The following is a 10,739-nucleotide window of genomic DNA, read 5'->3' on the forward strand; positions in this document are numbered from 1 at the left end:
GTTTCCGAGGCAGCAGCCGGGGGGAGTCCCGCTCCGACTTCGCCCGGGACGGCCGTGGAGACCATCCAGGCGACAGCGGCGGCCGGGTAATCCCACCCCCTGACCGGGTCTCCCTCCATACCCCAGCCCCGTCGCCTGGGGTTCCCGCGTCCAGAAACGCCCTCAGCCCTGGCGCCCCAGGCCTCCAGGCCAGGGTACCAAAATCGAAGGCCCTCTATCCCCATGGGTCCCCTCGGCGACTCCCGAACCTGAGGTTCCCTGTCAGCCCCGAGAGCTTCATTCGCACAATAACGGACTTGGGACCCGCTCGGGCAGCTGGTCGGGAGGCAGTGCTCCATATCCTGGGAATAGGCTGTTTCTCTCACCATGGGTGAGGTGTGGAAAAGTTTGCCAGGGCGAGGGGAATTTTCTCCAAACCTTGTGCCTGGTACTTTTTCAATAGTTGATGTTTCCTCAGAGTTCCGTGGTTTTATATCGCCTTAGACCTGAGTAGCCCCTCAGATCTCAGAAAAGACACTGAAATGTCTTTGTGGCAAGTTAAGGTTGCTTAAACGGTGCTAGGGTAGACACCTGGAGTGTAAACTGTTAGTGTAAACTGTCTGAATTGAAGCTGCTTCTCTGAAATGAAGTGTGCATACCTACAGTCATTGTAATTACTACTACTTACTGAATTATGTGGCAGGAATTATGCTTAGCCCTTCACTTTACACATTCTCTCTGAACACTCACACTCTTTAAGGTGAGGCAGTTAAAATAATTCCTTATTAAAGAACAGCTGAGGAACCCAGAGAAGTTTAACTTAATCAAGGTCACACTGCTACGAAGTGATGGAGCTGTGATTCAATTCATATCTGCCTGGTTCCCAACACTCATGACTTTTACCATTATTCTCCCGCTACAGATAAAGAGCACGAGGTTAAAAGTTTAGATATAATATTGACCTGTCACCATAAGCATCACTCTGTAAAGCCTCTGGGCAGTGTGATGTTTCGAATTCGTTTTTATTTTCACTTCACCAATCTTTTTAAAAAAAACCCAGGTCAAAGTTTCTGATTTCTTGAGTGTCTCACTAACAATATGCTCTGGTCATGGGGGAATTGACTTGTGGCTATGTTAAGATTTTTGTAGATAAGCAGCTATAGTCAGAGTGTTGGTTACTACGGTGGAAGCAAGGAAAACAGAACACTTGTTTTCATAACCCCTTTTCTTCTCCAATGCACAACCTATTTGCTCAGTATATGACATCACCCATTGCTCAGCCAGAAACAGCGATCATCTCCCTTATCCCAAGCCTAATCTGTCAGATTAACTTCATCTGTCTAACCTGTCACCTCTACCTCCCAAATATGTCCCCAAAACTGTCCTCCTGCCATTACTGTAGTCTAAACCATATTACATCTTGCCTGGATTATTACATTAGGCTCCTTTACAGTCCACTGTTGTTACCTTCCAGTTTACTCTATACCAAGCAATCAAAATGATTTTTAAAACCTTTATGCATTTGAGAATTATTCATTGAACATTTACCATGTATTAGGTGCTGTCCTCGGTACTGGGGGTATAACAGTGAACAAACCAGTTTAAAACCCCTGCCCCTGTAGAGCTTATGTTCTAGCAGAGAGAGTTGGATAATAGAAAAGTAAAATGTTTTGGCATGTTAGATGCCTAAGAAGTGAATTTTAATTTTGATAGGGTAGCCAGGGAAGGCCTCCCGGGAAGGTAACTTTTAATAAAGTCCTGAAGGAGATGAGGGTATGAGTAGTGTGAGCATCTGGAGAAAGAATGGAGTCAGGTCATATCCCTCCCCTGCATGAAACCCTTCTGTGGCTTCTTATTTTATTCTTAAGAATAAAATCTAAATTTCCTAATTGGCTTCTGCCTGTCTTTTCTGTCACTCTTATGCAGTTGCAGTGGCTGCCTTTCTGTTAATCTAAAACACGCTAAGCTCATTACAGAGCTCTTTTTTCTTTTTGCCTGAAACATTCTTTCAACTGTTCTTTGCAAGACTGACATCTCATCATTCAGGCCTCAGGTTAAATGCTATCACCTCAGAAAAGCCTTCTCTAACCATCCTATCAGAAGTAACTCCTTTTCCCCAGTCTCTTTCGTGTTATGTTTTAATGACTTTATAGTACTTACTGCTATCAGAAGTATTTTTTTTCCAACTTTTTTTGCTTTGCCTCCTTCACTAGAAATGTATAGGTTATGAGAGCAGACTTAATTCGCTCTTCTAGTCCCATGCCCAGTACCAGTAAATGGAAGAATGAGATGTCATTGCTTGGGAAGGTTAGAAGTGTGGACTTTCATCTAAGAAAATGATAATTTTTTAAAAAGTGCTTTATTTTTGGAGTCGTATCTTACCATAGCCATTTCTCACCTTGTTAGGCCACAACTTTGTGACTGGGGAGAACATTTTTGAGTATAGAGATGTCTTGACCTATCAGCTATTATATTTTACCTTTGTAGAGACGCTCTCCTGGTCTGCGTTCTGACTCTTCTTTGGAACAGAGCTTAAGGATCACTGTCGGCAATGACCACTTCTGTGTCGGCATACCAGAACGGCGGCGGCTTAGTGATCGACTGGGATCACCAGTGGATAATCTGGAGGACGTGGACAGGTGGGCTTCATCTGAGGCAGGGCTATAATAGTGGTTGAAGGCAGAAACGCCGTTTTCTGAATGATGTATTTGAAAGAGTGGTGCCAGCTGTGAAGATATGCCCTATGTCCAGTACAAAGTATAACATTAGAAAGGGCTTTCTGATGAGAATATATTGATGTAGACTTTATTGCTGAAAGAATTATGTAGAAGAAAAGACTTTAAAAGGTTATTTTGGTCCAACTGTAAAGGGGAAAGCTGAGGGGACATAAATAGAGTCTCCCAAAATAAAAACAGTTAAGATGATACGGATTCTAAAATAGTGGTACCAGGGGTCCCATCTGCAAAGGAAAGTTCTGGACAAAATAGGAAATCTTCCTTAAATGGTGTTATTTTTCAGCTTATCCAGGCTGAACTATAGATTCAGAAAAGGTTTAGGTAAATTCATGTGTAGTATATTATCCATATTAAACATATAAACATTAACAGAAAGTTAGAGATCCTTAAAAATATTTAATTTCAGTTAATACTTTACAACTATTAAGTGCTGAGGAAGGATAGATACATTCCATAGAGTATTAAATATAAATTTCAGGTGCTAGTAAATTAACTGTATATGGGAGGTAAATAATCACATTAGGTGTTTTTTACCTCACAAAAGTAAAAGTAAGGATAAGAATGCAGGGAAAGCACTTACTTTCTAAGAGCTAAGAATCTGCCCAGCACATTAGGAATTTTCACAAATGATTAGCAAAAGCAGTAAATCAATGTAATGTTCGTTCAGACTAAGACTGTCCATGCAGTGGTGCACAGAGCATAGGCAGGCAGGTGGGAGACAGCTGGGCAGGAAGTCTGCGAACCAATGCTGCCCTTTAGTTAATAGTTACTTCAAAGCCCTAGTGGCTATTTGATGCAGCGGGGCAAGGCAGTACAGTCTTGTGTCATAAAACACTGAAGCTTCTGAAGACAGGGCTTCAAGATATGTGACTACATCACTTTATTGAGGCAACAGCCATTGCCCCTCTGGCTGCTTCTGTTTTGGGAGATGATTGAGTAGGCAGTCTGAATGGGTGGTACATGGTGTGATTGTTTTCCTTCCTTGCTGAGGTTTTGAGGTAACTAGTGTTTCCTCTTGTTAGGCCTAGGGTGTCATCTCCCTTTCCGTGAGCTTCACTATACATATGTTCTTCAGATAGTCAATTGTCTGTTTTTAAGTTATAAAAAGTAAAATTTTCCTCTTAGGGAGTTTGGAGCAGTAATCATCTTTCCCAGATCATGTATTTCAGAGAAACAAGTCTTTTTTATTTTATTTTATTTTATTTTATTTATTTTCTGTCACGCATTCCAAATTCATCATTTCATTTCATTTATTTATTTATTTTTGACGAGTCTATTGTAGAGAAAGTAAGAATAAGGTTCTAAAAAGAAGTAATAGGCCATTCTTTTGACTTTTTGCCCCCTATACTCTTACTCAATATGGTTTGTGTGGATAATTACTGTCTCCTAAACCCAGGCCATAGTCATTCTCAGGATGTTTCCTGACAGTGAGTCCAGTATTCAGCTAATGAAACAAGCCATTTCCATCTTTTGTCTGTAGGTGTTTATGTTTTCTGGAGACCCTAAAATTCTTTCTTTTCCCTTATTTAATCTGTTAAAATGTATATCAGGCTTGGGTTATAGCCACATTGCCAGGGCTATCAGTGTCCTCACGTTGGCAGCTCTGTATGTAGGACTGTTACTTATTCTGAAAAGAAATCATGAACAGGTTGTGTGAAGACACTTAGCTTCTAAAGGCTTGTGGATGTAAGGTCAGTTCCCCCTGGTTATCAAAGTACTCTGCACATTTAAGTTCCATTCATGTAATTCTTATCTCCTAGCTCTTTCTTGCCCTGACATACATTGAAGGAGTAGGATTTTTTTTCCTCTATGATTAGCCTTAGGGAAAAGGCAGAAATAAACAGCTTTCTTCAGGCATTTTGGGGTATCAGCAGAGGGAAAAAATGGGAAGTTTGGGCTCTGGTAGACCTTTTTTTTAAATCATATACATTTTTTAACATCTTTATTGAGCCATAATTCATATACCATATAATTCACCCATTTAAAGTATACAGTTCTAGTGTATTCACAGAGTTGTATACCCACACCACTATGATTAATTTTAGAACATTTTTATTACCTCCATCCTTAGCTGTTAGTCCCCCACAGTCCTCGCCCTTGCCTATCACTAATACACTTTCTAGCTCTATGAATTTGCCTATTCTGAACATTTCATATAAATAGAATCATACAATATATGGTCCTTTGTGACTGGCTTCTTTCACTTAGCATAATAACGTTTTCAAGATTGATGCATGTGATAACATATAACTGTTCTTTCCTTTTTACTGCCAGTATTTCGGTATATGTATTTTGTTTATCCATTCACTAGTGATGAATGGATGGATAACATTTGGGTTGTTTTCACTTTTCAGCTATTATGAATAAAGCTGCAATGAACATTGGTGTACAGACTTACATGTATACATGTTTCACATGTGACTTTTAATTTGTTTAATGGAATTTGTAAACATGAAAAAAGTAGAATAGTACAGTGAGAGCACATGAACTCATCACACATCCAATAATCAGTTTTTTAAATAGGTAGACCTTATTTTAGGAAAGACTTGGAGTTAAAGCTTTTTGAGAGAATCTGGCACTAGATTACTCTGAGCTACAGGGGATCAGCTGGCCCTTTTTAGTGTTCATTTTTACTGCAGCTAGTTTTTGCTCTTATCATTTGGGAAACCTGGGAAAGGAAGATGTAAACTTTTTTTTTTTTTTGAATTCTATATATTTTGTTTCCTGGAAACTGCTTCATTCAGATCACAAAAGGAGTAATATAATTTACTACACTCCTTTCTAGATCTTTTAAAAACTTTATTAGTTTCAAGTATACAGTACAGTACATTGGTTAGACATTTATATAGTTTATAAAATGATCCCCCTGATTGCTCTTTCTCTCCTCTGGCTCTGTACCTAGCCATTACATTAATGCTGACTGCATTCCCTATGCCATGCTCCACATCCCCGTGACCATCTATCAACTACTAATTCATACTTCTTTAACCCATCACCCCTTTCTCTCAGTCCCCCAACTCCCTTCCCCTCTGGCAGTCACCAGATTGTAGGAGTTCATGAACTTTTAATAAACAAACTGATTTCTGCCTATATTTACATAATGGCTCATTATTTTAACTGTTTTTATGCCTTCTTTCATTATTTATTTATTTTTCCTCCTTTTGCTGGAGATCGCAAGTCTGGACTGATACTTTCTGAGAGCCATTGTTTCTAGCTTCTTGATATTTAGTGCTGGATTAGATCTTGGCTTAATATGTCATTTAGTGGTGATATGTAATAGTTCTAGTGGGGAACTGAACGTGGGAGCATGGTGAACTTGCCACTCCTACCCATGGCGCCTGTTTTTTCCCCTTTACTAATGTGGTCAGAGACTTTGTATGGTAGGTGATGTTTTAGCAGTGGAGTGACTCAACTCGTGGACATTTCTCCCTTGAAATAGATGTGTTCATGGCTGATAAACCTACAGAATAAAATATTTTACTCTAATTATACTTGATTTCAGAGATTGTCCTTGGGTCATTCCCATTTTTTTCTTTTTCATTCTACATTGAGACCTTAAAACTCCCTCACATTTTTTGGGGAAGATGAGTAACAGACACCTGGATTTTCACAGGTGGCATTCTTTTAGCGGAGATGATAAAGTTTTTTCTTCATAGTCTTTCATATAGTTATTTATAGCTGTTACCTAGGTCGAAAACTTAGCACAAAGGCTGGGCCAGGGAAGAAGAAAAGGCACAACTCTTTGATGTTCTTCTAACTTAGTCCCAGAGATAGGAAAGCAACTATAAATAAAAGGAGAAAAAAAGTCATTTCTGGAAACTCAAAAAAAACAAAAATATCTACTAGAGACTGTAGAAGATACCAGTAATTATCATCCTGCGGATTGTAATTCTCACTGGAATGTGAATTGCATGTAAGTTTTTCATTCAGATTCGTTAAAAGTTGTATACTTAAAGTGCTAGAGGATCTTTATTTCCATTTGTAAATTAAATTACAAACTTTCTTTTTGGGCAGTAGAAGCTCTGTGACCATAATGCCCAAAAAAGTTAGAACTACAATGTGTGGTGAGTGTAGAGCTCTGAGCTAAGAAGACAGATGTCCCATCCTATATTTTTACCTTCAAGTCACAAAGGTCCAAGACCTTTTTATTTCTATGAAATAAAAATAGTAGTGACCCAAACCACCACAGACTCTTTCCTGGGCCCAAGATTAATAGAGTGCTTGTGGATATCCAGGCAAAGCAGGAAAGAGGATAACAAAACAGGCTGTGAGGGAGTTTCATCGTTTTTAATATGTGAGCCAGCAAAACAAAGAATTGGAGAACTATCTAAAATTTACAAGAAAATCATGCCAGTTTGATCAGTAGTTTTAAAAAAAAAAATTTCCCTGCAGTGAAAACCTTCTTTTCCAAATGAAATATTATATAAATTTTACTATATAAACAGATGAAAGTTGGGGCTAGCACAATTCAATGAGGTGGAAGGCCCAGAGCCATGCAAACTCTGCTTTCCTAGTACCTCCTTCCTTTAGGCAGCTCCTGAGCACTTTTCAGAATTTGTGGAAAACAGCTTGAAAATCATTGATCTGGACTGGTGTTTTTCAAATTTTAAAGTACATACAAATCACTTGGAGATCTTGTTACAATGCAGATTCTGATTTAGTAGTCCTGGGTGGAGCCTGAGAAACTGCATTTCTAAAAGTTCTCAGGTAATACTGATGCTGTTGATTGAGACCACACTTTTCATAGCAGAGCTAGAATTTGGCTAGTGTGGAGTTGTGTAACCTAGGGCTCTTGGTAGTGTTGTAGTGATGTTTTCATATCTCCTAAACCCTAGCATGATACTCTGCATCACCAAAATCTAATCAAAGAAATTAGCCTAAAAGTTCTCTCTATATAGATTAGTAATAATATTGGTTAGAAACTGAAACTGCCTCTGGGGAAAAGGAGAGGAAGTGTTCCATGTATATATATAGATTTGTTCTTTGACTTCATTATCGTCTTTTGATCTAGGCGTTCTATAGCCTCCTTATCGAATGTCTCTTAGCCTTGTCCGGTCTTGCTCTTTCTAAGTCCATTGTATTCAGTGATGGTTTTCTCTTTCTTCAGGGATGACTTGACTGATGATTCTGTCTTCACTCGAAGTTCCCAATGCTCTCGAGGTCTTGAAAGATATATTTCCCGGGAGGAGGGGCCTCTCAGTCCCTTCTTGGGACAGCTTGAGGACTACCGAACAAGAGAAACTTTCCTGCATCGTTCTGATTATAGTGCCCATATCAGTTGTCATGATGAGACGTTGCATGGAACAGAACGGAGTAGAGACAAACTGAAAGGCTCCTACTCTATTCGACCTGAGGAAAGGAGCCGGGAGGCCAAACGGCCCCGTTATGATGACACAGAAAAGATGCACAGCCTGGGAAGTGATCACCCAAGTTTTACATCAGGGACCCGCAACTATCGACAGCGTAGACGGAGCCCAAGCCCTAGGTTTCTAGATCCTGAGTTTCGAGAGCTGGACCTTGCCAGGAGAAAACGAGAGGAAGAAGAGGAACGAAGTAGGAGCTTGAGTCAGGAACTGGTGGGAGTTGATGGTGGTGGCACTAGCTGTCCCATCCCTGGATTGTCAGGTGTCCTAACAGCATCAGAGCCAGGATATTCTTTACATCGGCCTGAAGAAGTATCTGTGATGCCCAAGAAGTCGATTCTGAAGAAGCGGATTGAGGTAGACATGGAGCCTTCCTTGCAGGTCTCTGTTGCATTTTTTTTGTGTGTGTGTGTGTGTGTGTGTGTGTGGTCTCTTGCTAGTCCCTTTAATATCTTAAAGCTTGGTTCTTATCTGGGAGCTGTGTCTCTAATGGTATCTATGTGATATATGCTGAACCAACATTGTTATGCCTGTGAGCTACACCCTCAAAGATTCTCCAAAGAGAACTGTAGACTTAATAATACATCAATAGAAGGCTTCTATTGTATGTTAGGCTTTCTAAACAGACATTTTGGAGAATATCTGTTGTTTATTTCTCTAAATTGGGTAGCCCTGTAGAAATTTTTGAATACAGGTTTCTTGGAAATGAAGCTTGAAGGGCAAAGGAAAGAGTTGATCTGAAGTCTCCTCCTGTATGAGTGGTGGTCACTAGACCAGAAATCAGGTGACTCTGCGACCAACTTGCTGTGTGATTTTTAGACGAGTCACCTCACCGTTCTGAGCATTGGCATTTTTTATTCACCTATAAAACGGTGCTCAGATATGAGCACTGGTTTTTAGCTGTCCTCTTAAGAGCTAAAGTTTTCTGAAGAAGTGACTAAGGGCACAGGGAAGCAAGGGGAGGCTAATCAGTTAGTGTTTCAGAGTTTCCTGACCGACTTTAACCAAAGCAGCTCCACTTTCATTTTTTTTTTTCTTTTAGGGATCCATAGAGAATAAAGTACATAAGTTAGGACATCTCTAAAGATCTTTTGAATTCACATTCCTTGATAAGGACTACAATAAATGGGCAAAAGTTCAGATTCAATCCAGTCTGCCTTATTTCTCATTTCTCCTTGACATAGAAACATCTGGAGAGATAGGGACCCAGTTCTTGAATTTGGCTAAGGATACTGTATCTCCCTTTCATACATACTTATCTTTCCCCTATTCAAGAATAACAAAGCATCTAAGTATTTATCTAATTATTAGTTTCCTGAGTTTCTGAACAGAGAGACCAAATCGGTTGTGTTTTTCTTTGCAGCTTGAGAGTTTTTCCAACAATACCAGCTCCAGCCAGGATCACCCTCTCTATGCTGGACACCCATCTGTCCCACTAAGTGGCGCTATTGCTGCTTTTGCTTCTGAGATTGAAAACAATAAGGGGACTATGGTAGAGACTACCCTGAAGGAACCTCAAGGCAACCTCTACCAATGGGGTCCCCTCCCTGGGATGCCCAAAGACAACAGTCCTCTCAGAGAAAAGTTTGGAAGTTTTCTGTGCCACAAGGAGAAATTGGATACAAAGGCTGAGGGACCTGAGCGACCCACAGACTTCTTGCTGCCCCATGAGAGAGCGAGCCAGGATGGCAGTGGTTTTTCCCGCATTTTGAGCATGTTGGCAGACTCTACCAGTACACAGGAAAAAAGGCGACGTAGCTTCCCTGACATTGAGGATGAGGAAAAATTTCTCTATGGAGATGAAGAAGAGGATTTAAAAGCAGAATCTCCACCAAAGCCCCTTGGGGGCTCTGAGAGTGAAGTTATGAGGCAGAAGACAAGCTCCCTGCCCTCTTCAGCTCCAGCTGTAAAGCTAGAATCAATAGAAGAGACCAATCCAGAATATGCCAAGATTCATGACTTGCTCAAGACCATAGGGCTGGATATTGGAGTAGCAGAGATTAGTAAACTGGCTGCACGCACCCAGGAACGACTTCATGGCAAGAAGCCATCACGTTCCTCCACTGACCGCCGATCCTCAGTTGACCGGCACTTTTCAGCAGACCGCTGTTCCTCAGTTGACCGCCGCTTCTCAGTTGATCGACGGTCATCGGATCCTCACAAGCTGGAGAGCAGGGAGGCACACCATAGCAGTACCCACTCCCCAGAGGTGTCCCATCCACACCCAGTCTCTCCTGTGGATCCTTATCTACTCACAAAAAACAGCCCCCCATTCCTAAAGTCTGACCATTCAATGAGTCATATTACAGGACCAGAGGCTGTTGGCAGTGGGTTTCAGTCATCTATTGCAGTCAGGTGCATTTTGCCATCAGCCCCATCTGCCCCAATTAGACTTCCACACCCTGCTTCTTTATCTCAGTTTCATGTGCCAAGAGCCTCTCAGTTTGCTGCAGCTCGGATACCTCCAAACTACCAGGGACCTGCCGTTCCCCCAGCTTCCTTTGATGCCTATAGGCACTACATGGCCTATGCAGCCTCAAGGTGGCCCATGTACCCCACCTCTCAACCATCAAAGCACCCTTTACCTGAACCTCACAGAGTAATGCCAGTTACCAAACAAGCTACTCGTAGCCGTCCCAATCTCCGTGTGATCCCCACCGTG

At 41.0% G+C, this 10,739-nt stretch overlaps 1 protein-coding gene across 1 annotated transcript in view; it reads left to right on the forward strand.

Moving 5' to 3' along the window:
* Nucleotides 1-2: 2 nt before the first annotated feature.
* The window catches only part of ZNF318 (zinc finger protein 318), a gene marked incomplete at its 5' end in the record, with an annotated part of 25,239 nt that continues 14,502 nt past the window's right edge, over nucleotides 3-10,739 (forward strand). The window contains 4 exon segments of the mRNA XM_015600260.1: nucleotides 3-86; nucleotides 2,467-2,618; nucleotides 7,822-8,458; nucleotides 9,441-10,739. The exon segment at nucleotides 9,441-10,739 is cut by the window's right edge and continues 32 nt beyond it. Of these exon segments, the coding sequence (XP_015455746.1) occupies nucleotides 3-86; nucleotides 2,467-2,618; nucleotides 7,822-8,458; nucleotides 9,441-10,739 (2,172 nt within the window).

Source organism: Pteropus alecto, unplaced genomic scaffold (genome assembly GCF_000325575.1).
Source record: "Pteropus alecto unplaced genomic scaffold, ASM32557v1 scaffold7, whole genome shotgun sequence".
NCBI lineage: Eukaryota > Metazoa > Chordata > Mammalia > Chiroptera > Pteropodidae > Pteropus > Pteropus alecto.